Source organism: Zophobas morio, unplaced genomic scaffold, assembly GCF_036711695.1.
Source record: "Zophobas morio isolate AGI-343-1 ecotype UQ-CSIRO unplaced genomic scaffold, CSIRO_AGI_Zmor_V1 ptg000300l, whole genome shotgun sequence".
NCBI classification, from domain to species: domain Eukaryota; kingdom Metazoa; phylum Arthropoda; class Insecta; order Coleoptera; family Tenebrionidae; genus Zophobas; species Zophobas morio.
The window spans coordinates 68,081-90,243 of NW_026972404.1; the positions used below are offsets into that span (position 1 = coordinate 68,081).

General features: G+C 24.7%; 1 protein-coding gene across 1 annotated transcript; it reads right to left on the minus strand.

The window, feature by feature from the left end:
- Positions 1-3: 3 nt before the first annotated feature.
- On the minus strand, positions 4-13,786 carry LOC135119730 (kinesin-like protein KLP2). The gene is made up of 17 exons (XM_064044123.1): positions 13,706-13,786; positions 13,039-13,090; positions 12,385-12,445; positions 10,000-10,104; positions 8,086-8,153; positions 7,062-7,127; positions 6,814-6,991; positions 5,378-5,499; positions 5,130-5,206; positions 4,989-5,065; positions 4,644-4,755; positions 3,677-3,776; positions 3,370-3,445; positions 2,532-2,582; positions 1,167-1,266; positions 367-530; positions 4-213 (listed from the first exon to the last, which is right to left on the minus strand). The coding sequence occupies exons 2-17, from the start codon at positions 13,080-13,082 to the stop codon at positions 4-6; spliced, it is 1,611 nt and encodes a 536-aa protein (XP_063900193.1). The 5' UTR covers positions 13,083-13,090; positions 13,706-13,786.
- Between the last annotated feature and the right edge of the window lie 8,377 nt (positions 13,787-22,163).

The window sequence follows — 22,163 nt, forward strand, 5'->3', positions numbered from 1 at the left end:
AAATTATAGTAATAACGAAGATGCGTTGCGATAAAGACAATCCTCCACTCGCCGAATAACAGCTATTTGCTTTCGATGATGATTGGCTAGTTCCTCGCAAGCTGAATATACTATTTGCTGATCATTTTTTAGCAAATCCATGATGTTTCGAAGCGCTTTTGTTTCCTCGCGAAGTTTTCTTTCCGTTTCTTCTTGTACTGTAATAATGTACTCCTGAATAATAATAATATAAATTATCTTATCAATAATAATAGTGATAATAATATTATAATAGTAATAATAATAATAACATCAATAATAGTAGAAATAAAAAATTTTAACAATAATTATTGTGAAAGTGACATCAACAATCATAATAATATTAACTTTTTCGTTTATTTTTATATTAGAAACGTTTAGTTCCTTTTGACTTGCTAATAACTTTTCTGAAAGCTCTTCATTTCTTTTATTTCCCTGTTTAAGTTCTTTTAAGGTTTCACGAAGTTCAGTGCGAAGTGAAGAGTTTGCATTCGTGAGTTCATCGCACTTTTCTATATAATATTATAATAAAATAATTATCTTTTTATAAAATTTTTATTATTACAAAAATTCAGTTCCCTATAAAAAAAACTTTTATTACTTCACAAAATAATAATAATTACTTTTTTATAAATTTACTTCTTTTCATTATAAAAACTCTAGAAAAAATAGAAATAGATTTGCACCAAAAAATGTAAAGCAAGTTTATTAACTATTAAGTTTTCAGTATTTTATTATTAGTATCTTCATAATTATACAATAAAAACTGTTTATATATATTTTATTATTTACTACTTTTCTTTAAGTAATAATATTATATTTATTCATTTATTACTAATTTCAATTATTTTAAATATTTTTATTTAATATTATTTATATTTATATTTCTTATTATAGTTTCTCATTTCTTGTTAATTATTTATTTATATTTATATTTTAAAATTTTTCTGATTATTCTATTTTTTATTATTTGTATATAATGTCTATTTTTTAGTTTTTTTGTCGTTTTTATTTCTTAATTATTTTTTTTAACGTTTATTTATATTTTTTTTATGGTTTCTATGTTATTTTATACATTTTTCTTATTCTTTTTATAAATTTTTATTACGTTATTTATATATTTTAATATCTATTATTATTGTTGTTGCCTTGCAAGGAAGAAACAGAAATCGAAAGCGTGCTCGATTCGTGATCTTTCTGGGCGAGTTGGCCCATTATTTCTTCGTAGCGTTCTTCCGATAAATAAATCTGAATAGTTATAATAATAAATATATAATAATCATAATAAAAGTGATAAATAATTAAGAAAATCTGATTAAATAAAATAATAATTATGAGTAAATCCGGTTAAATATTAATATTAATAATAATAATCAATAAAACTATAAAAATATTAAATTTAATGATAAGTAAATCTGAATAGTTTATAATAAAAATTATAATAAAGTTAAAAAATATAATAATAATAGTAAATAAATAATAAACAAGTCTAAATAAACAATAGTATAAAAATAAAAATAATAATAGTAAACAAAATTGAATAAATAATAATAACGAATGAATAAATTTAGAGGAATCATAAAAATAATAATATATAAATTTAAAAAAACTGTAAAAATGAGAATAATAATAAATAAAGCTTAAATAATAATAGTAGTAGTAAAATAATAAGTAAATTAAAGTAAATAATAATAACAGTAATAATAATAAAATCTAAATATATCACAATACACAACTTTGAGTATGTAATAATAAGAAATATTAAAAAAAATAATAGTAAACAGTAATAAAAAATAAATTTGAATAAATAATAATAATAAATAATAAATTTGTATGATTATCAATTAAACTTTTTTAATTATAGATTAGCTTTTCGTTATTAATAAATATAAATTATTCGTTATAATTATAATACAAATAATAAAATTATATAAAAACTCATTATCAAACTTATAACGATTCAATAGAAATTATATAATAATGACGTTTATTAATATTTCTATAAAATTATTAATTCTCTAAAAAAATATAAATAGACTTAATAAATACATAATAAGAAAATAAAAATATAAATTATCGAAAGCATTTATTAAAAAAATAATTCGAAGTCATGATTATTAATGAAACCTTTCTAATAATAATTATATTAAGTACTATAAATTTTACTGGAAGTTTACTATTTTTCGTAAAAATATGAAAAACAATAACACATTAATTCCAGCTTTTCAAATTTTTGTAATATAATATTAAAACTTCCTTAATAGTAAAAGCGTGACTGACGGTTAATTTTATTTTAAAGTGCATCAGTTAATACTATTAATACCAAAATGTAATTTAAAATGTCACTAAAAGCTCCCAACCAATGTTTGGGACAATAAAGCGTGATGGACAAGCTAATGTTTGCATTAAATAATACTGAATAAATCAAATTGTGATTTCTAAATGTCACTTAAAGCATCAACTAATACGATAAAGGGCTCATATTAGTACAGGTAGCAGTGACGAGTTCTTACCCCGTTTTTAGACCTCGTGGTATACAAGTCCTTCCGAAGCCTTTCAATAATCTACAAGTGAAAAAAAAATTAACGATACAAACAGAAGAATCATAGAAAATTAAAATATATTAACCAATAGACATAAGAATATAAAAAAGTAACGTTTACCAATAAATTGATTATATGGAACCAAAATAAGTAAACAAGGTACAGTTTTAAGGACTCATTATTTTTTTAATCAAAATTTATAAAAAAATTTAAATAACTATAAAAAAACGTTATAAATATTATAATAATTATTAGATAAAAAATGATTTATATATAATTGTTATAAATAAAATATTATATAATCAAAACTTTTATAAAGAAATATAAAATACATATAATGCAAGTATATAATGTGTTTGAGAAAACAATGAATAATAAGTATATGGAAGTCAAGCCTATACGCATAATATAGCTAGAAAAAAGAACCATTTAAAGCGCAAAAAGATGGTATGTAATAATGTTACCCAATTAGGGATGCATAAACACCCAACACGACTTTTTATATTTATTAAAAAGTTGATAAATTTCATTGTATTATTTAAAAAAATTTTCTTTTATGATTACATTTATATCACTATTATTTTCATAAATATGCTTATTTATTTTTTTGTTTTTACTTTTATTAGAAAAAGCCAATTAACGGGGCTTTCTAGTAAAGTAAAAAAATAGTACCCCAATTAATATCTTATAAAAAGTTGAATGTTATTATTATTATCATTATTATTATTTATTATTCTTATTCTTATTCTGTTTCATATATTTATTGTAGAAATGAATATATATACAAAAATAGTTGGCAAAAACAAACCATCGTATACTCTTTTATTAAAGCCTTTTTAGTAAGCGTCTGGTTAACTTCCGGCTGATTTTCGATAAATTTTGCGCTAAAAAGTTTATTAAAAAGTATTAATAATGATGATAATATAATAAATAAATAAATAAAATATAAAAACAATAAAACAATTTTTTTATGCCAAGAAGCACGCGCATATGAAAGCATGTGGATGAAAGTTTCTTTAAAGTATGATGAATCAATAACGATTTATTTATTTAGATTCCAAATAAACGTTTAATGATTGGCTAAAAGTGGAGTATGATATGTTTAATAGAAGTACCGACTGGCGTATATGCACGTGCTCAGCGTCTCTTCTAAATTGATATGAGCAGGAGAAATAGTAGCTATAATATTTGTTTTTGCCTTTCCTCCCAGGGAATCTGATATTATAATAATAAAAAGTAAAAAAATGAATAAATAACAAAGTAAAAGTAATAATTAATAATAAATGGAAAAAATTAATAATAATAAAGTAATAGTAATAATTAGTGGTAATAGTTAGTAAAAATTAAGTAAAAATAATAATAATATAATAACTAGATAAAATAGTAAACAAATAATAAAGAAAAAGTAAAAATTATTAGTAATAATAAAAATTAAAAAAAGAATAAAAGGTGCTATTTTATTAATAATAATTAAGTAAAATAAATAAATAAAAAAGTAAAAAAAATTAATAATAATAATACATAAAAAATAAGTGAACCCTAAAAGATAATAACAAGAACAAAAAGTATTAGAAAAACAAAAACAAGTAATAAAGCAACCATCAAATATTAATATACAAAGGAATTTCTTAATATTTACTAAAATTACTTAATAAATGTTTATAACAATGAAAGTTCTTCTTTTATATAAATATTATGAAAAGTATAAAAAGTTTTAATGGAAAGCTAACAATAATTATGAAAAGTATACTTAAAGCAAAAATCCCTCAAAAAATATTAAATTATTTAGTGAAACTGATAAAAAATATTGGCTATTTAAAAAAATTAAAAAGGTAACTACTCAAAAAATATATTAATAATGATTGGTCAAATACAAGCACTGAAATTATAGTAATAAAAAAAAGTAAAAACAAAGAACTAAAAATACTAAAGAAAAATGGTCAAAAATAATATGGAAGTTCAAGAGTAATAAAAACATTATAAAGCTGAAATACTCTGTAATGAATGGTTAAGTATAAGCACTAAAATAATAAATAATGATTGGTCGAAAATAACATTAAAAATATTATAAAGCTGACATACTCTGTAAAATTCTTGTAAGAAGACTATCGCGGTATGGGACCCTTCCCGTTTTTTCAACCAACGCAGTGATCACACGGCCCAAAGTTAACAGTGATTTGTTGATTTTGCCAGCCTAGTCAAAGAAAACAACGAATTGAAAATATTTCGGGAAAAAATGTTACTTACAAATTTATTACTTAAGTTTCATTAGTATAAAATTGGGGATATAATGGATTGTTACTACTACTACTACTACTACTACTACTACAAATAATAATAATAATAATAATAATAATAATAATAATAATAATAATAATAATAATAATAATAATAATAATAATAATAATAATAATAATAATAATAAACTTCTTGAGCACGCATATTAGTAGCGCCTGAACGGCCAATGTTTTCACTTCCCGCCAGATCCACCAAATGAAGTTTACCTGAAAAAATTATACCAATAAAAAACGATATAAAAAATTTGTTTAAGAAAGAAATGAATATAACCTGTAATTAAAATATCCTCCTCGCCGGAATTGCGAGATTTCACGTGTGTGGTGATGGTAAACACTGTGTGAGAGCGGCTTTATATTTATATTTATTATTAGTAGTAGAATTACCATACATAAATAAAAATTATGACTATTTTTCTATTACTTTTAAAATCCCTTAACGCCAACCAATCAGCATAATTATAAAATTGTTAATAAAGTAAACAAATAAACTTCTTTATATAAGTCATTAAAAACACGGACCTCGAATTTTCGTTCATCTTGGTGGACGCTGTTTTTCTTTTCCAGCAACCATCAAGACAGTCGTAGACATTTTCATTTGAATGCACAACAACTTCTTCAACGCCTTCAATAATAACATTTCCCTGAAAATAATGATCATTTTTATAATGATTAACTATAATTATAAGGAAAATAACAAAAATTACAATAATAGTAATAATATAGATAATAAATAATTAGTAATTATTAAAAATATAATAATTATAATAATAAATAAGAATCTGGTAATTTTGTACTTTTATTTAATACGTTATATTTTTCATATTTTTACAATTCTACATTCATTATTTTTCATTATATCTTTACTTTTCCATTATATTCTTTCAACAAATTTTTATTATAAACTATCCTACTTTTAGTTTTTTACTTATTTACAAGATATCAACATCATTATTTTTTTTCCTACCCTACTTTCATTATTTCATCTTTTCAATACTTTTTTATTTATAATTCTTACTTAAAAACCTTTTCATTGTTTCTATAAACATTTTCATTATTTCTTTAAAATTTTTCCAATTCTTATACTATCATTATCTTTTATTATATTTTATATAATTCTCATATTAAAACTCTTATTATTTTATCTTAAAACTTCTTATATAAAACTGTTCTACCCCTATTATTTTCTTAATTTTTTATATACTATTAATATTCTTATTCATATTTTAATATCTATCTTTAAAACTACTCTACTTTTATGTTCTATTTATAATTTTTTTATACTTTTAAATATAAATATGAAACTTTTCTCTATTATTTGTACATTCGCTTTTTATACAATAAAGAAAAAAGTTCATTTACTATTCTCCTTAATGTATATATATAATTCATACTTTATTCCGTTTTCATGCCTTTATTTTACTTTATAATATTTCTTATTATACTTAATAATATAATTATACTTTTCTTTTTATATTTATTTATTTTTCCAATGCAATTTTAATAGCTACTATCACTATTTTGTAATAATTTTATAGTTTATTTATTGATGTTATAAAAAAAATTAATATATATTTTTAAATAGTTTATTATCAATAATATAATAACATAATCAATAAAACAAACTTTTACTAGTTATTATTAATATTGTAATATTAAATTTCTATTTTTAAATAGTTATGGATATAATAATAAAATATATAAACACTTTTATTATATATAATTTATATGTATTGTAGCAATTATAAAAATACATATTCAAAAAAGTTATTATATTAATAAAATATATAAATACTTTTATTATGTACAATAAATGTTCACTATAAAAATTATAATACTATATATTATAAAAAGTTATAAGTATAAATAATAAAAAATCTATAAATACTTTTATTATAAAAAATAAAAAAATATAGGATATTATTGATTATTATGAATAAAAAGAATAAAATATATACTTTTGAGTCGTTTAAAAGTTTCAGTTCTGAATAATGCGGGCTCAACAAATCTCGCAGTTTTTCATTATAAAGTTCGACATAGGAAATTTGAACAGAATATTCTGAATCGATATTCTCGAGCTCCTCAAATAGATGCTGGCAAACACGTGGTATAAGACCAGCATCCGAGTTGACGTCCCTCCAATCACAAAAGTAAATAACGAGCAGGGATTGGTTAAGAAGTATATTATAATGGAATAAATAAAAACCATTTAGTTTCTCGCGAGGGACGTCCTTCCATTGTATATGTTTTTCCCGTCCCCGTTTGTCCATAGCTTCATTATAATAATATATTAATATAATGATAACAAAATAAGGAAAATAATATTAATAATAATTATAAAAAAAAAAATATTATTTAAAAATGTATCATCATTTTATATATTAACTAATATTATTTATAATTATTATGTAATTCAAACTTCATGACAGGATAACTATTTCTTTTTTATTATAATTATTATTATAAGTAAACTGTAAAGCATCACTTTTTATATATTCTATACTAAAAGAAAATTCAAACTAATATACTATTATTTATTACTTAATATATCTATAACCAAAAAATTCCCAAGTAATTCACTATTTAAACTCATCTATTATTACATTTCCCTTTTTTTAATTTTATTATAAAAAAAAATAAACTTTAAACTTTTATGTCACTATTATAAATATATTCACTTACACACACTCAGTAGTCCTTAATATTATTATTATAAATAATACTTCAAATATATTAATTATTATATTTATCAATATAATTTATAAATGTTATTATTAATTACTATATAAAGTTATTATTATCAAAAAATTTCATAAGTTGTTTATATTATAAATATTATTATTAAAAAATATATAAAGTTATTATAATTAATTATTTCATAATTAATATATTATATATATTAAATTTATGATTATATAATTATAATTATCAGAAATAAATATAATTATTATATAAATTGAAAATATTACTATTATTTATTACTATACGTAATTTTTTATTATATGATTTGGTTCAAAAGTTATATATACTTATAAATATTGTTATTATTATTAATATACTATTATTATCATAATCATCACAATTATTATTACTAGTATTACTAGTATTAACATATCTACTATTATTTTTTTATAAAAAATATCGTCATTGTTGCTATTAGCATTATACTAATATCATTTTATTCTTATCACAATTATGACTACAATTACTGCTATTAATATTGTACTAACGCAAAAATAGTGCAGTCATAGCCTTTCAACATTTCCTCGATGCTATGAACAGCCACTCTCTTATACACCTTTTATAAAAAAACGTAAATATTAATATAAAAAATAAAATTTCCAATATTATTTATTAAAAAAAATTATTATAATATATAAAAAATAATTATTGTTATTTTTTATAAAACAAGATTAAAATAATATTAAAAAAACCGCTTTTAAAATAAGTCATTTATAAATTTTAAAAGTAAAAATATTACAAACTAAAATTTATATATAAATTGAAATAGTATAGAAAAGAATACATAATATATAAAGCTAATAAAAGTTATTATAAAAAATTTTTATAAAAAAAACTTAAAAAGATATATTATAAATACTATTGATAATAATAATTAGTAGTAGACAAAAAATGTTTATTTTTGCTATAAAAATATTATCATTTACTTTTTTTATAATATTATAAGTTATTATTTAAAATAACAAAAAACTAATGAAAATATATAAAAAATTACTTTTAATAGTAATAAAAAATAATATTATTCAATAACTTTTTATTATTGTTATATTAAAAATATTATTAATGACATTATAAATAATTATACTTAAAAAAAAACAAAACAAATACATATTATAATTACTTTTATTAACAGTAATCACGGATATTATTATTCAATAACTTTTTATTAGTGCTATAAAAATATTAACAATTTCTTCAAAAGAATAATAGATATAAAAACCTTTAAAAAAAATTCATTATAAAATGCTTATAATGTATTTTAATAATAATAAAAACTTAAAAAATAATTTAATAAAACTTTTTAGCATAAAAAATTTAGTTTTTAGTTTTTTTATAAATTATATAATGTTTATTAGAAAAACTTATATATTTTATATAATATAAACTATAAAAGAAATTATTTAAAAAACTATAAAATAATAAAAACTTTAAAAATTTTTTTAATAATTCTTAATAATTTTTTTTTATAGAAACAAAAGTAAAAAGATTTACTGTATTGCAGATAAGGCCGTACATTATTATAAAAATAAAAAGAATAACTATAAAAAAATTTAAAATAAATAAATTCTATTAAACTTATTACAAAAAAATAGTTAAATTAAAAAAAAACAATACTAATTTATTAGAGAAAACGAAAATATTAAAAAAAATAAGAACTTTAATCATATTCGTTATAATGAAATTTTTTATAATATCAACAAAACTTTAAAGTAAATAATTTATTATAGTCATTTCAAAATATAAAAATTATTATAAAAATAGAAACAGAAAAAGTTTTAGTAACTAATAATATTTTTTATAATATTAAAAAATAATTCTAATATTATAAAGATAAAAAAAGGTTATACAAAAACATAAATTATGATTTTAGTTTGATTTTCTTTATATAAATGTTTTAATTCTTTTATATTTACTTTCACTTACCGCAGAATTTTTTTTTGGTTGTTTTTTCTTGTTATATAACAAACGAATAATACACTTTTATAACAAAAAAGTTTTCTAATAATGAAGTATAAAACAAAAAAAAATTAAAACAATTTAATTTTTATAAAAAATTAAGTACTAAAACTTTCATATAAAAAAAAAGTCTGAAAATTATCGTTAAAAAAATTAATAATTGCTAGTTTCTTTTTTTATAACAAGTTTTTAAATATTTTCCATTATAAATCATTTTTATAAGTAAACTCTACTTTTCTCATATGTAAATCGTTTTTTAAATATAAAATAAAGTTTTTTTTATAAAAATAATATCTTATATAAAAATTAAAAATAAGCATAAACTTAAAAAATATATATATATATATAAACGGTTAGTATATTTTATAATAATATTACAAAATTAATGAATTCTAACTAAAAAAAAAATTTTTTTTTAATATATAAAAAAATGTGGAGGTTAGCACATCAAGTTGATTGGCAGTTTGATTAAACACGCCATCAAAGTCAAAAGTTTTAATGAAAGTTTGTCCGTCCCGTTCAACACGAATATTTACAGAATTCGGTCGTTCCTAAAAAAAATATCCTTAAGTAAAAAAAAAGTATAAAAACTTTTAAATTCTTATAAATTTTCAATATTTAATACTGAAGATATTGAAGCTTCCTTAAAAAATCTATAATTATTATTATAAACTGTTTTTAAATATAAAATTTTTATTATTATAAAAATAATTATAATTTTTTTTCTCTCTATTCTATAAACTTAAATACTTTCAGCTTCTCTCTTTAAAATAGTATAAAATTATATATAAAAATATATAAAAAGTTTATAAAAAAAAGTAAATCTCCTGAAAAATATAATATCAAATAGTTTAATTGCTAAACAAATTAAATATTTTGGTTTTTTCCGAAAAGTGTGTAATGTACTACTAAGAAATGGTGTACAAATTATTCTTGTAGTTATAAGTTTATTAGTATAAACTTAAAATTTTCTTAAAAAAGTTGATGAGTTTTAATATAAATATATTATTAATAAATAAATTAAATAAAAGTTCAAAGTTTTATAAAAATCATTAACGTTCATTATATACTATAGACTATAATAAAAATAATTTTTATTTAATATTAAACATTAAAAAAACTAAAAAAAAGTTAATTTCTCTATTCTTTTTATAAACTTTAAGTTTTAAAAGTTAAAAAATTTTAAAAAAATTAATATAAAATTTTTTTCTTTTTTAATAATTATAAAAAGTTTGAAATTATTAGTAATTACATTAGAAGTTCTTCCCTATAAAAAACCTCGTTAAACTTTTAAAAATAATAAAAATATATAAATAGTCTTCTAAGAAATACAAAAAGTTAAAAAATGTTTAAAAATCAGAAAGTTATATAAGTTCATTCGAGTTAAAAAACTAAAAACTATTCTATGGATAAATATATATAAATATCACCCCTCAAAAAAAATATATAAGTTTATATTATATAAAAACTTTTTGTTTTTATATAAATTTAAAATTTATTCAAATAAAAAAAACTAAAAACTTTTTAATAAATAAATAAATAGGTTTTTCATTTCTTAAAAAAAAGTAATAATTATATAAAAATAAAAAGTTTTTATATATATTGAAAGTTCATTCAAGTATATATACTAAAAACTTTTCTATAAATCAATATATATTTATTGAAGAATGAAAAAAAATATATAAACCGTTAATAAATATTTAAGAGAAGGTCACTTAAGTAAGAAAACTAAAAACTTCCTTATTAATAAATATAAAATATTTTTCATTCTTTAAAAAATATATAAAAAGTTTATAAATGAAAATGTGCTTATATATATAAAAAATTTATTCAATTAAAAAAACTAAAAACTTTTTAATAAATAATTATAACTGAAATTTTCATTTAAGTAAAAAAAGAAACCAAAAACTTTTCTATAAAATATAAAATGTTTTCTTATGTTAAGTTTATGCAAATAAGAAAACTAGAATTTTTTATATAAATAGAAATTTACATTTTATTCTTTTCATAAAAAAGTATTAAAAAAGAATAAATTTTTACATATACTTGACGTTTATTTAAGTAAAAAGCTAAAACTTCTCTAAACAAATATAATTTTTTTATTTCATTTTCCTAACAAAATATTAAAAAAAGTTAAAAGTTTTCATATAATTTTAATTTATTTAAGTAAAAACAACTAAAAACTTTTCTAGAAAATATAAATTTAATTTTGTATTTTTTTCCAAGAAAACTATAAAAAGTTAAATTTTTTAAAAAAAGTTCGACTCTATTTAAAGTTTGTCAAAGTAAAGTAAATAAAAATTAACAAGTTGGCTTTTTTTAAAAAAGCTAAAAATATTAAAAATATTTTGATAAATTAAAAGTTCTATCGAAGTTCAATTTTCAACAAAAATATTTCTTTTGTTAATAAAATATTATACATTAACTATTATTTTCAAAAAAATCTTATGAAATACTTTAAAAATTTAATAAAAACTTTACAATATTTAAATTTTATTTTAGAAATTCTCTTCGATAAACTTAATAAGGCAAAATGCCAGTAAATAAATTATAAAAAATATTCTTAAGATTAAAAAACAAATAAATTATTTAAGTAAAGTTATAAATTTGGCCGACCAAAAAAAAATTAAATTCATAAAGATTAATTATTTTTTTTTGAAAAAATTTATTTCTAATTCCTAAGAACAAAAAATAGATTACTAAAACAATAAATTAATAATAAATTATTTTATAAAGGGTTTATATAGGAAAAGTTTTAATTTATAAAAAAGATTACTTTATACAAATTAATTATTAACAAAAAATAAAATCTCAAGTTATAAAAAAATTACCACATTACAGCTAACAACGCTTCGATATTGGCCCGAAGAAAGCTCGCGTTTTAGTGGTGGCCTTTAAAATTATAAAAATGTTTATTTTATTAATTAAAATAAATAAATAAATAAATATAAAATTATCCATCAAATCTTTAACTTCGGGATAAATTTTATCTTTGAAAAAAACTAAAAAATCAAATACACGTAAAAATAGATAATAGTAACATTAAGTATAAGTTCAAAAAGAATTCATCTTTTTTTTATTAATATTTACCTCAAAATTATATTTATAAATTTATATACTTATTGTTTTGAAAAGTTATATTTCCATAGCTATAGTTTTATATTAAACGAAAAGTTTAATCTTTAAAAATAATCATTTATTTTTTAATTTTTTTAAATTTAGGGTCTGCTTATTTTTTACAAATAAGTTAATATGAAGACTTTATATTAAGTTAAAATATATGTTTTAGTTATCTAATTTGCATATTTCGTATTTACTACTATAATAGTAATTTTCTACCATTAAATGAAGTACAAAAAAGTCAAAAAAAACGTTTATTAATTTTAAAATCGTAAACACTAAATTTCTAAATAAATATTAAATGTCGACTTTTTATTAATATAAATACTTTAAAAAAATAAAATCTTAAAATATTGCAAAGAGACCTACAACGGAGAAAAACTTTTACTTGCTGAGAGTTAGACTTCATATTCTTTTCTGTATAAAATGAGAAGTAAATTAAGGAATAATGCTCTTAAAAATTAGCTAAATCTTATATATAACCATTTTTTAATTATTAAATCATTTAATTATCAAGTGTTAATAAATATAAAAGGTCACAAGATTTAAAAAATAGTAAATTTAAAAATTAATTAGTAAACACTAAAAATAATTAATAAAAAAAAAGTTAAAGTATAGTAAAAAATATAAATAAATAATCAATAATAGAAAATCACATAACTCTATTGTCCTTTAAAAGGTTATTTTTATATAATAAATAAATATAAGTTGATTTCGTCTTATTCACAAAGCATAAATTAATTGAGTTCAAAAAAATAGTAAAAATTCAAGATATACACAACTTTACTTTGTTATTAATAATTTATTATATATAATACAAAAATAAGTTGATTCCTTCTAATCACCATACATTAATTGAAGACGAATTTAAAAATAATTAATCAATAATTAACTATACACAGCTCTACTCTGTTCTTTAGAAAGTTGTTATCATGAAATAAATACATACATAAGGTTAGTTTTAATTACAATAAAAAATTTAAAAAAGTTCAGAAAATAAATAAATAATAATAAAATTTTATACAGCTCTACCTTATTTTTAAAAAAATTACTATTATATATAAAAAAGCTTCTAAGCCTACAAAGTGAACACGCCAGTATTAACTAGAAAACTACCGCCAACTTAATTAGTTTCAAGATAACGGGCATCCCCTTTTATTTACGTCCTGCTTGCGTCAAGACTAATATTTTATATTTATTCATATCGTTACTAGTTATTGAACTTATTAGTAGCTTTTTATATTATAAGTTTTAAAATTAATTAAATATTTTTTTAATAAAAATTTTTTTTGTAAAACAATCATATATGTTAACACAGTTAATACTAAAATGTTAATAATTATACAGGCCATATAAATTTTAATTTTCAGTTAATATCGTTCGTGTGAGAGTGCTTTTTAATAATAAAAAAAGAGGCGTAACCATATTTTATTATTATATACTTGCCATTAATAAAGCCAGCTTTGCTTCCTTTCAATTTTTATTTAGTAATTTTCTGGCAAGATATTGTACTTTATTATAAAGAATCGCAATAAGTTATAAGGAAAACTGTGTAACTAAAGCTTATCTTTTTTGTATATAAAAAAAAAACTTTCAGTAAATCTATGAATTTCAAATTTCTTTACTATATATTACAATCTGTCCCCCAGAATTAGCGCCTTTATATTATAAATATTTTAAATAGTAGTTGTGATCAGGTTTTTTATTTTCTTTAAAGGGCCCTAAACAGTACACGAATATATTTTTGTAATACTGGATAATAACAGTTTTTGGTAGGATAGCAACTTTGTGAGTAGCTAGGCCATTACTATATTACTAGCACATCAGCATTAGCGCGGCTCAATACCCTTTATATATTAAACCATAGTATTACAATTACGGTACTCAACATATCGCTCAGTTCCAAGTAAGCTGGTAAAATGACTCAGTGCTATTAACATTACTCATCTGCTCTTAATCGTTGCTACTCGCACGGGACAACAGCTAACCCCATTAACTTAGCAAGTTTCGCCAGTGTTTCACGAAAGGCTCCACAGGCTCTTCTGCAGCTAGTTATGAGTAAATAGAGACAATGTCAGTATACTACACGCAAGCGTCGCCCTAAGGAAGGTCAAAGTTATTTGGACTTTCACTTCGATAGTCAAAACAGTACAAAAGCCAATCACTGGGATCAAACGAGTTGCGTTAATGAGCATAAAGGTATCATTACGAATACTAAAGACAATCAACGCGTGCTCTAAGAGTTCCTACCTAAGAACTCAAGTCAACCTCGGGTTTTTACCTTTTGTAAAAGCATTTCTTTCAATACGAGTCATAAGGTTACAAAACTCTCTGAAGTAGCGCACAACCCTGAACTTAGAGCTTCATGCAGGAAGGCGCTATAACCAAATTCATTGGCTTATATGGTTAAAAGTTCTTTCAAGCATCAAATCATATGCCAATCATATCGTGATAAGAATGAATATTAAATTGAAGAGAGCGACCCAAGAAAAGAGTGCAGTGACACCTCCGAAGAGTAGAGGATGGCATGACGATGAAGATAAACGTACATTTGTAGGCTATTCCGCCTCCAGATGGCAAACTATGGCCAGTCTTAGAGGGTAACCCACGAGAAACCGCTTACTATAATAAAGGCAAGATTTATTTCGTGCGCTTTATGACAAGCACCTGGGGACATAAAGCAAGCTTTACTTTCATGAAGCATGTACTTCTGAGCACAAAGGCTTACAAGGTTGAAGCCAAGAGTCTAAGGCACCAAAAAAGGCCAAGTGCTACCATGCATAGCCCAATACCTTACCGCTTAACTATGTATCCTTAAAAGGTTGCTGACGCGTACCTCTCACTAGTCTAAGTATTCAGTAAGCAGTAGGTCACATATGCATTTCGCATCATGAAATATAGGGAGCTGATTTGAAATCCTTGAAGGTTTGATACCTTTAAGCTAAAGGTTGCCTTACGCCCGGGTCAAAAGGTCTGTTCTTAATAATAATAATATTTCGACTAACTTAGGTACTTAGGCGAGCGCTAAAGTCCTTGTGTTCTGAGGCGTACGTTACCATTAGTATCACACCTTGAACTCAATCCTTCGTACCTATGCACTGATTAGACTCGTATATCTTAAGTAACCCGCCTTTGTAGCTTTGAAGATAGTAAACACACGATAGGCTCGCTATTTTTCCACTTTATTATCTCGAAGCTAGCGCGTAATATGCTGAGCACCGCCTCCTGTATTATTTTTTCTTTAACGTAAATAAGGGAGATCTCTCGGGCCCGTTCATGCTATGACCGGTGATGGTAACTAAGTTATATACTTTTGGTAACCTTTAATGCAAGTAGCAAAGATTCAACGCAGGGGGCATGTCCGAGTCTTATGATGAGTGATGACTAACCTTAATTGTTCATTTCCAAAGTCGCTATTGTAGCTCTTAAACCAAGCTAGTTGTACTTTGGCCTAAATAACAAATAAGACATGTAAACTAGTACTGTTTTATAGGGGGTTGTAGAAGGTTATATTAGTGTTGTTAGTATAGTAGTATAGTGGCTTAGCAACCCACGAATTTTCTGTAGAGGCAAATAGTGTTCGTATCCAGTATATTTAAAATCTCGCGCGGCTCCCTTTTTTCCCTAAGTGTGGTTAATCAATAATTATAAGAACGATAAATAAGATTGTACTCTAATAAATCAATTAAAAATAAATACATAAAATTTAGTAATAACATTTTGCACTTATTCACTTTTAAAAACAAATTTTAAGCGCTGAAAGAAGCAGTTACGGTAAAGAAATTTATTTTCTTTTAACCATTATTATTTAACTCGAAAGCAGAACTAAACTATAAACCCGATTACCTGATACTTTAATTAATATTTCAGAGACTTGGTAAAAATATTGCAAACGGTCGTACTATGGTTACTTGTTTTTTATATGCGATATATATATAAAAATTCCTGTCACCTTTGTTGTAATACTTTTCCTTTCACTCCACAGCAAGTTATTTGTACGAATTCAATACTGCCTAGTTTAAGATTCTCTGTATAGCCTATACTCTTAAAGATTTTATATCTTTTTTGGCATATATATATTTTTTATATTGACCCAAACACTGCAAAAATTTAATCCGCTGGACTTTTATATATACTGTTAGGCCAACACACATACCAAACTATCAAAATAATTAAAATAAAGATAGGGGATGTAGTTTTACCGAGTATGATCAAAACTTTAGCAACCGAATTGTTATTTTTTAAATTTATTTTTAAAAACATTAACTGTTATAATTGCTAATAAAAATGTCTCATAGCTCAAATTCCTTTTTATAGGGATGAATTTATTTTAAATCTTTAAGAACTGAAAATGACAGTCTTTTCAACTACACTTTAACAAAAAACCCAACTTCGTGATGCTTATAACTAAAAGAGACAATAATTCCCTTTAAGAAATTTCGATTTACAGAAGATAAATATTCTCAAGCAGAAAGTAAACTAGAAAGAATCTGCTAAAGCTGACTTAGTACAATTATAATAACTGTAACTTTAAATTGAAACGCGCTACAGTGTAAAGCGGCTAAAGTGTACAATATTTTTGAAAATCAGAATTATTAACAATACTATTAAATAAATAATAAAAGTAACAAGACTACAAAGGTGAATTTTGTACAAAGTATTTAATGTTTATAAAAATTATAAATAGATATAACGCTATATTTGAAAGTTGACCATTATTGTAAGATATTAATAAGATTTATTTTATAATTAAACCAGTTATAATACGAAATTACTACGTTTAAATTGTACGCTACAATGTAAAAATTTTTCTAATTACTAAAGACCTGTAAATATTCCCAAGAAACCTGAACGCAGACTACCATATCGTTGCTAACAATTTTATTTTTTTGTCAACGTAGACGTTAAATTTTTACCCTTTAAACAGTGAACTTTTGATAAACTTCTATTAAAAATGATAAAAGTAAAGTAAAAAAAACCTTTCTTGATATATACCTTTATATACATAAAAAGTAACAGAGTAGGCCCACTCCTATATTTATTTATTCACTTAATTATTGACTGTTCCTGGTGCTCGACCGAGTTAAAAACTTCGAATACTCGAGCTCTCATTCAGGAGTGATCGCAGATATATTACAATTAGCATTAATTTTAGTACATTAACCAAAAAAAAAGCTCTTAAGAGCGTCACGTGGGTGGCGAAAACGTGCTTCGTCCCATGCTCGTAAATAAGTTCCCTCACTAGCAGGCGAAGGGCCCAGCTGAAGGCCCCGGTGAAGAGCATCACGTTGCACAAACCACGGCCTCTGTTAGAAACTGCAGTAATTTGCTCTGTCGCACTTGAAGTGCCGACGCTATCGCAGTGTAGTCGAAGGTCCAAGCAGCAGAAGCGTATGTCATTGGCTTGATGTAGGACAAATACAACTGTCGTTTGTTTCGCAGAGAAAGCTTACTCTTGCAGCAAAGTAGAAAACGAAGAGCCTTGGTCGCTATCTTGACCTTCGCCACTACATAGTCCACGTGAGGTCGCCAGGGAAACTTTTTGTCCATGATAACCCCCAAAGTATTTCGCTTGAGGATACCATGGAATCTTCACGCCTTTAAAGGTTAAGGGCACATAAAGGGACGCGTTTCTTTGAAATTAATACAGCTTTGCTTTTCATCGCATTTATAGTAACCTTCCAATCACGGCAGCAGACAGCAAGCGCGTCCAGGTAGCGCTGTAGATGCTTGCGTAGCAAGGCAGGAGACTTCGAAAAGGAATATACGGGCCGTATCATCAGCGTAGAGGGCGATACGTGTGCGTGGAGCGGACGGCAAGGGCACGTCGCTCATGTTATATGCAAATAAAAGGGACAACCTGAGGAAGCTGTCAGACATCGAAGCGGCGAGGGTGTATTTTCCACGCTCACGCTAAAAACGCAACCATTCAGGTATGATTTCAGCACGTTACAAAGACCATGAAGGACGGATAACGAAGGCAGTTTGTGCGGCTAACCTTCATGCCAAACTTGATCACATATCTTTTCAACGTCAAGGAAGATAGCGCTTGTCGCCTTCTCATGGTTAAAAGCGCGAGTGGCCAATTCATTTAAGCGGAGAAAGCTGCTGGTCGATGTGTGCCCTTGGCGAAATTCAAATTGAAACTTCGGTAAAGCTTTCCAAGCGTCAACGACCACTTTTAGATGGCACAGTAAAACGGCCTCACCCATTTGCCGACCGCTGACAGTAGGCTGCAAGGTCAGTACTTACTAGATGCTGATTTCGGTTTAAATGTTTTTGGTAGCAATACAACGATCGAGATCTTCCATCGTATCGAAAAGAGGCACGCCTCATATCTAAGAGTACTAGAAACTAATACTACCTATACTACTATGCTACTCTACTAGCTACAAATACTATATCATTACGTCAACTTTCGTCAACGCTACAGCACTCATAGCCAATATTTCATACGATACTAGAATACTACAGTAGTAGTACTGTATACTACTACATACTTTGTATGGAAGTATATGCTACATTCATAGAACTTAACCTTCTAATCTTTCAACTGCAGGCACCGTGACCAGTGCAATAGTGAATTACGTACCACTCATGATTACTACAAACGTTAAGCGCAGCTTTCTTCTGCAGCTACTCATTGAAGCTACCATGTTTACGTCACTTAACCAATGCTCACCAAGCACAGTTTCTGCGGGATCCAAGTATAAGAATATGAATTCATGCGCAGGCAGCACCATAGCACTCCATTAGCAACGATTATTTCACACCAGGTTATTTAGCCGAATGTTATCTCATCGAATGGACGATCAATATAGTATGATACATATATCCACACCTCGATTCGTTAAATTACAAAACCCATAGCTATATACACGACCTGTTCTAATCAGAATGAGGAGATAGCACTTCTCAAAGGTCCATGCTATATATTGGTGTTTCCCTCTATTAAGGGCAGTTGTTTCCAAGCGAGCGTCACACCACTGTGGAACCCTCCAAGGTACACGACAAACTTCCTAACGTAAGAACTAAGCAGGGCAATCATATTTAGAATCTAGGTTAATCTTTTAATGAATAAACTTTTATTTAGAAGTTCAGAGTGAATCGCTTAAGTTTACTAAAATCTTCAACTTAAGTTAATAAAGTCATCAACACTAGAGGATTGCTAAAAACTACAGAGTTTTTAGATTAATGAACTCATCGTGTAATCCTTCCTTGGATGAGTTTTTACCGGGACGTATCGCTGACACAAGGGCAGATAGTCGAGTGAAAGACCCCAAGCATTTGGGTGAAGACTAACACAAAGCGTAGCTGCTAAAAGTCGAGATGGGCACAACCTAAACTACTTAAGTAATTTTTATAATTAAGTTCTACTTTGGTAAACAAAACTAATTAACTAACGCTCTAGAAAGCTAACTAGCTTGTTCGACCAAAGTGGAACGTTTTTTTTTTTTCCGTTCTACTTTGTTAGAAGAATCTAATTATCATTTCTTAAGTTGAAGATTTTAGTAAACTTAAGCGATTCACTCTGAACTTCTAAATAAAAGTTTATTCATTAAAAGATTAACCTAGATTCTAAATATGATTGCCCTGCTTAGTTCTTACGTTAGGAAGTTTGTCGTGTACCTTGGAGGGTTCCACAGTGGTGTGACGCTCGCTTGGAAACAACTGCCCTTAATAGAGGGAAACACCAATATATAGCATGGACCTTTGAGAAGTGCTATCTCCTCATTCTGATTAGAACAGGTCGTGTATATAGCTATGGGTTTTGTAATTTAACGAATCGAGGTGTGGATATATGTATCATACTATATTGATCGTCCATTCGATGAGATAACATTCGGCTAAATAACCTGGTGTGAAATAATCGTTGCTAATGGAGTGCTATGGTGCTGCCTGCGCATGAATTCATATTCTTATACTTGGATCCCGCAGAAACTGTGCTTGGTGAGCATTGGTTAAGTGACGTAAACATGGTAGCTTCAATGAGTAGCTGCAGAAGAAAGCTGCGCTTAACGTTTGTAGTAATCATGAGTGGTACGTAATTCACTATTGCACTGGTCACGGTGCCTGCAGTTGAAAGATTAGAAGGTTAAGTTCTATGAATGTAGCATATACTTCCATACAAAGTATGTAGTAGTATACAGTACTACTACTGTAGTATTCTAGTATCGTATGAAATATTGGCTATGAGTGCTGTAGCGTTGACGAAAGTTGACGTAATGATATAGTATTTGTAGCTAGTAGAGTAGCATAGTAGTATAGGTAGTATTAGTTTCTAGTACTCTTAGATATGAGGCGCCCAACCAAATTAATGGCATTTTCCTCAGCATCTCATTGGCGAGGCCATCGGGCCCAGGCGCTTTTCGTTTAGGTAGTGCATTAACAATTGCTTGAACCTCGTCAACATTAATTAGTTTAAGTGGTTCGTAGTTAACGGAAAGGAGTAAGTTTAGCTGAGGGAACGCATCATCGTTATCAATATAATGAGCAGCTGGCTCGTTTTGGAAGCAAGAATGGTGCCGGAGAGCGTGGTTTTATCCCCACCACTCTCGGTCACTGTATTTCCTTCACGAAGGGACGGTAGTGGTGCAAGCCCCCGACTTTTGCTACCCGCTCCTACATTTCAAAAGTGCGATATTTATAATTTTCGACTTTATAATCTATTGTTTTTGGAACACAATTCAACAACTTCGTCACATAAATTTGAGTTCAGAAAATAAAGTTTCTTAATTATTAAAATTTTGCAGTACTAATTTTGTTTCCACCATCCGTTAGACTTTTACCAAAAAAAAAAGTGAGTTACAAATTTACAAGTTTTTTTTTAATTTATAAGAATTTTAAGTTGCTAAAGAGAAATTCTAATAGATACTCACGCTCTACGTACAGTTCCTATAAATATATTACTTCTTGAAGTATATGCTTCTTACATTTTTAAATACAATTTTTAGAATATTCGTGCGTCAATTTTTATTAGTAGCAAAGAACTTAAAGCAAGTAGTTTTACAAGACTTAAAGTGTTGAAGGTCGCAGCACGGCAAAAGTGGGAGCGCCCGCCTTGAGGGTGTAGGAAATCATTTATTACTATTCATCGGGAGCCCAAATACTTGAAGACTTATTACTTTTTTTTCGTATGAGCAGTGAAAGTGTTGCAGTTTTTTAGAAGTTTCATAAGGATGAAAAATAGCAATTTTATTGAAAGTTTGTCAGTACAAAAAGTTTATAAAGAGTTTGAGGTGTCTGTATATTTTGCTTATACTAAATTTTTATGAGTATATATTTAGTACTGTTCGTCTGTTTCGTGAAAGAATAAGTTATTACTTTGAATTTTTTAAAATATTTTATTTTTTAATTTTTTTAATCTTTTAAATTCTATTTTTAATATAGCCAGCTCTCCAATATTACTTTTAATTTACACTAGGCGTTAAATAGATTAAGTACAACTTAAATATATACTAAACACCAGAATGCTTAAAGTATATTATAA

Bases quoted from the DNA above. Each gene is read 5' to 3' on its own strand.
- LOC135119730 (XM_064044123.1), bottom strand. From the start codon at position 13,082: ATGAAGTCTAACTCTCAGCAAGTAAAAGTTTTTCTCCGTTGTAG. The intron at 5,207-5,377 runs GTCCGTGTTTTT...ATAAATATAAAG, and splicing joins AAGATGAACGAAAATTCGAG to CCGCTCTCACACAGTGTTTA. The intron at 1,267-2,531 runs GTAAGAACTCGT...ATAACTATTCAG, and splicing joins CCACGAGGTCTAAAAACGGG to ATTTATTTATCGGAAGAACG.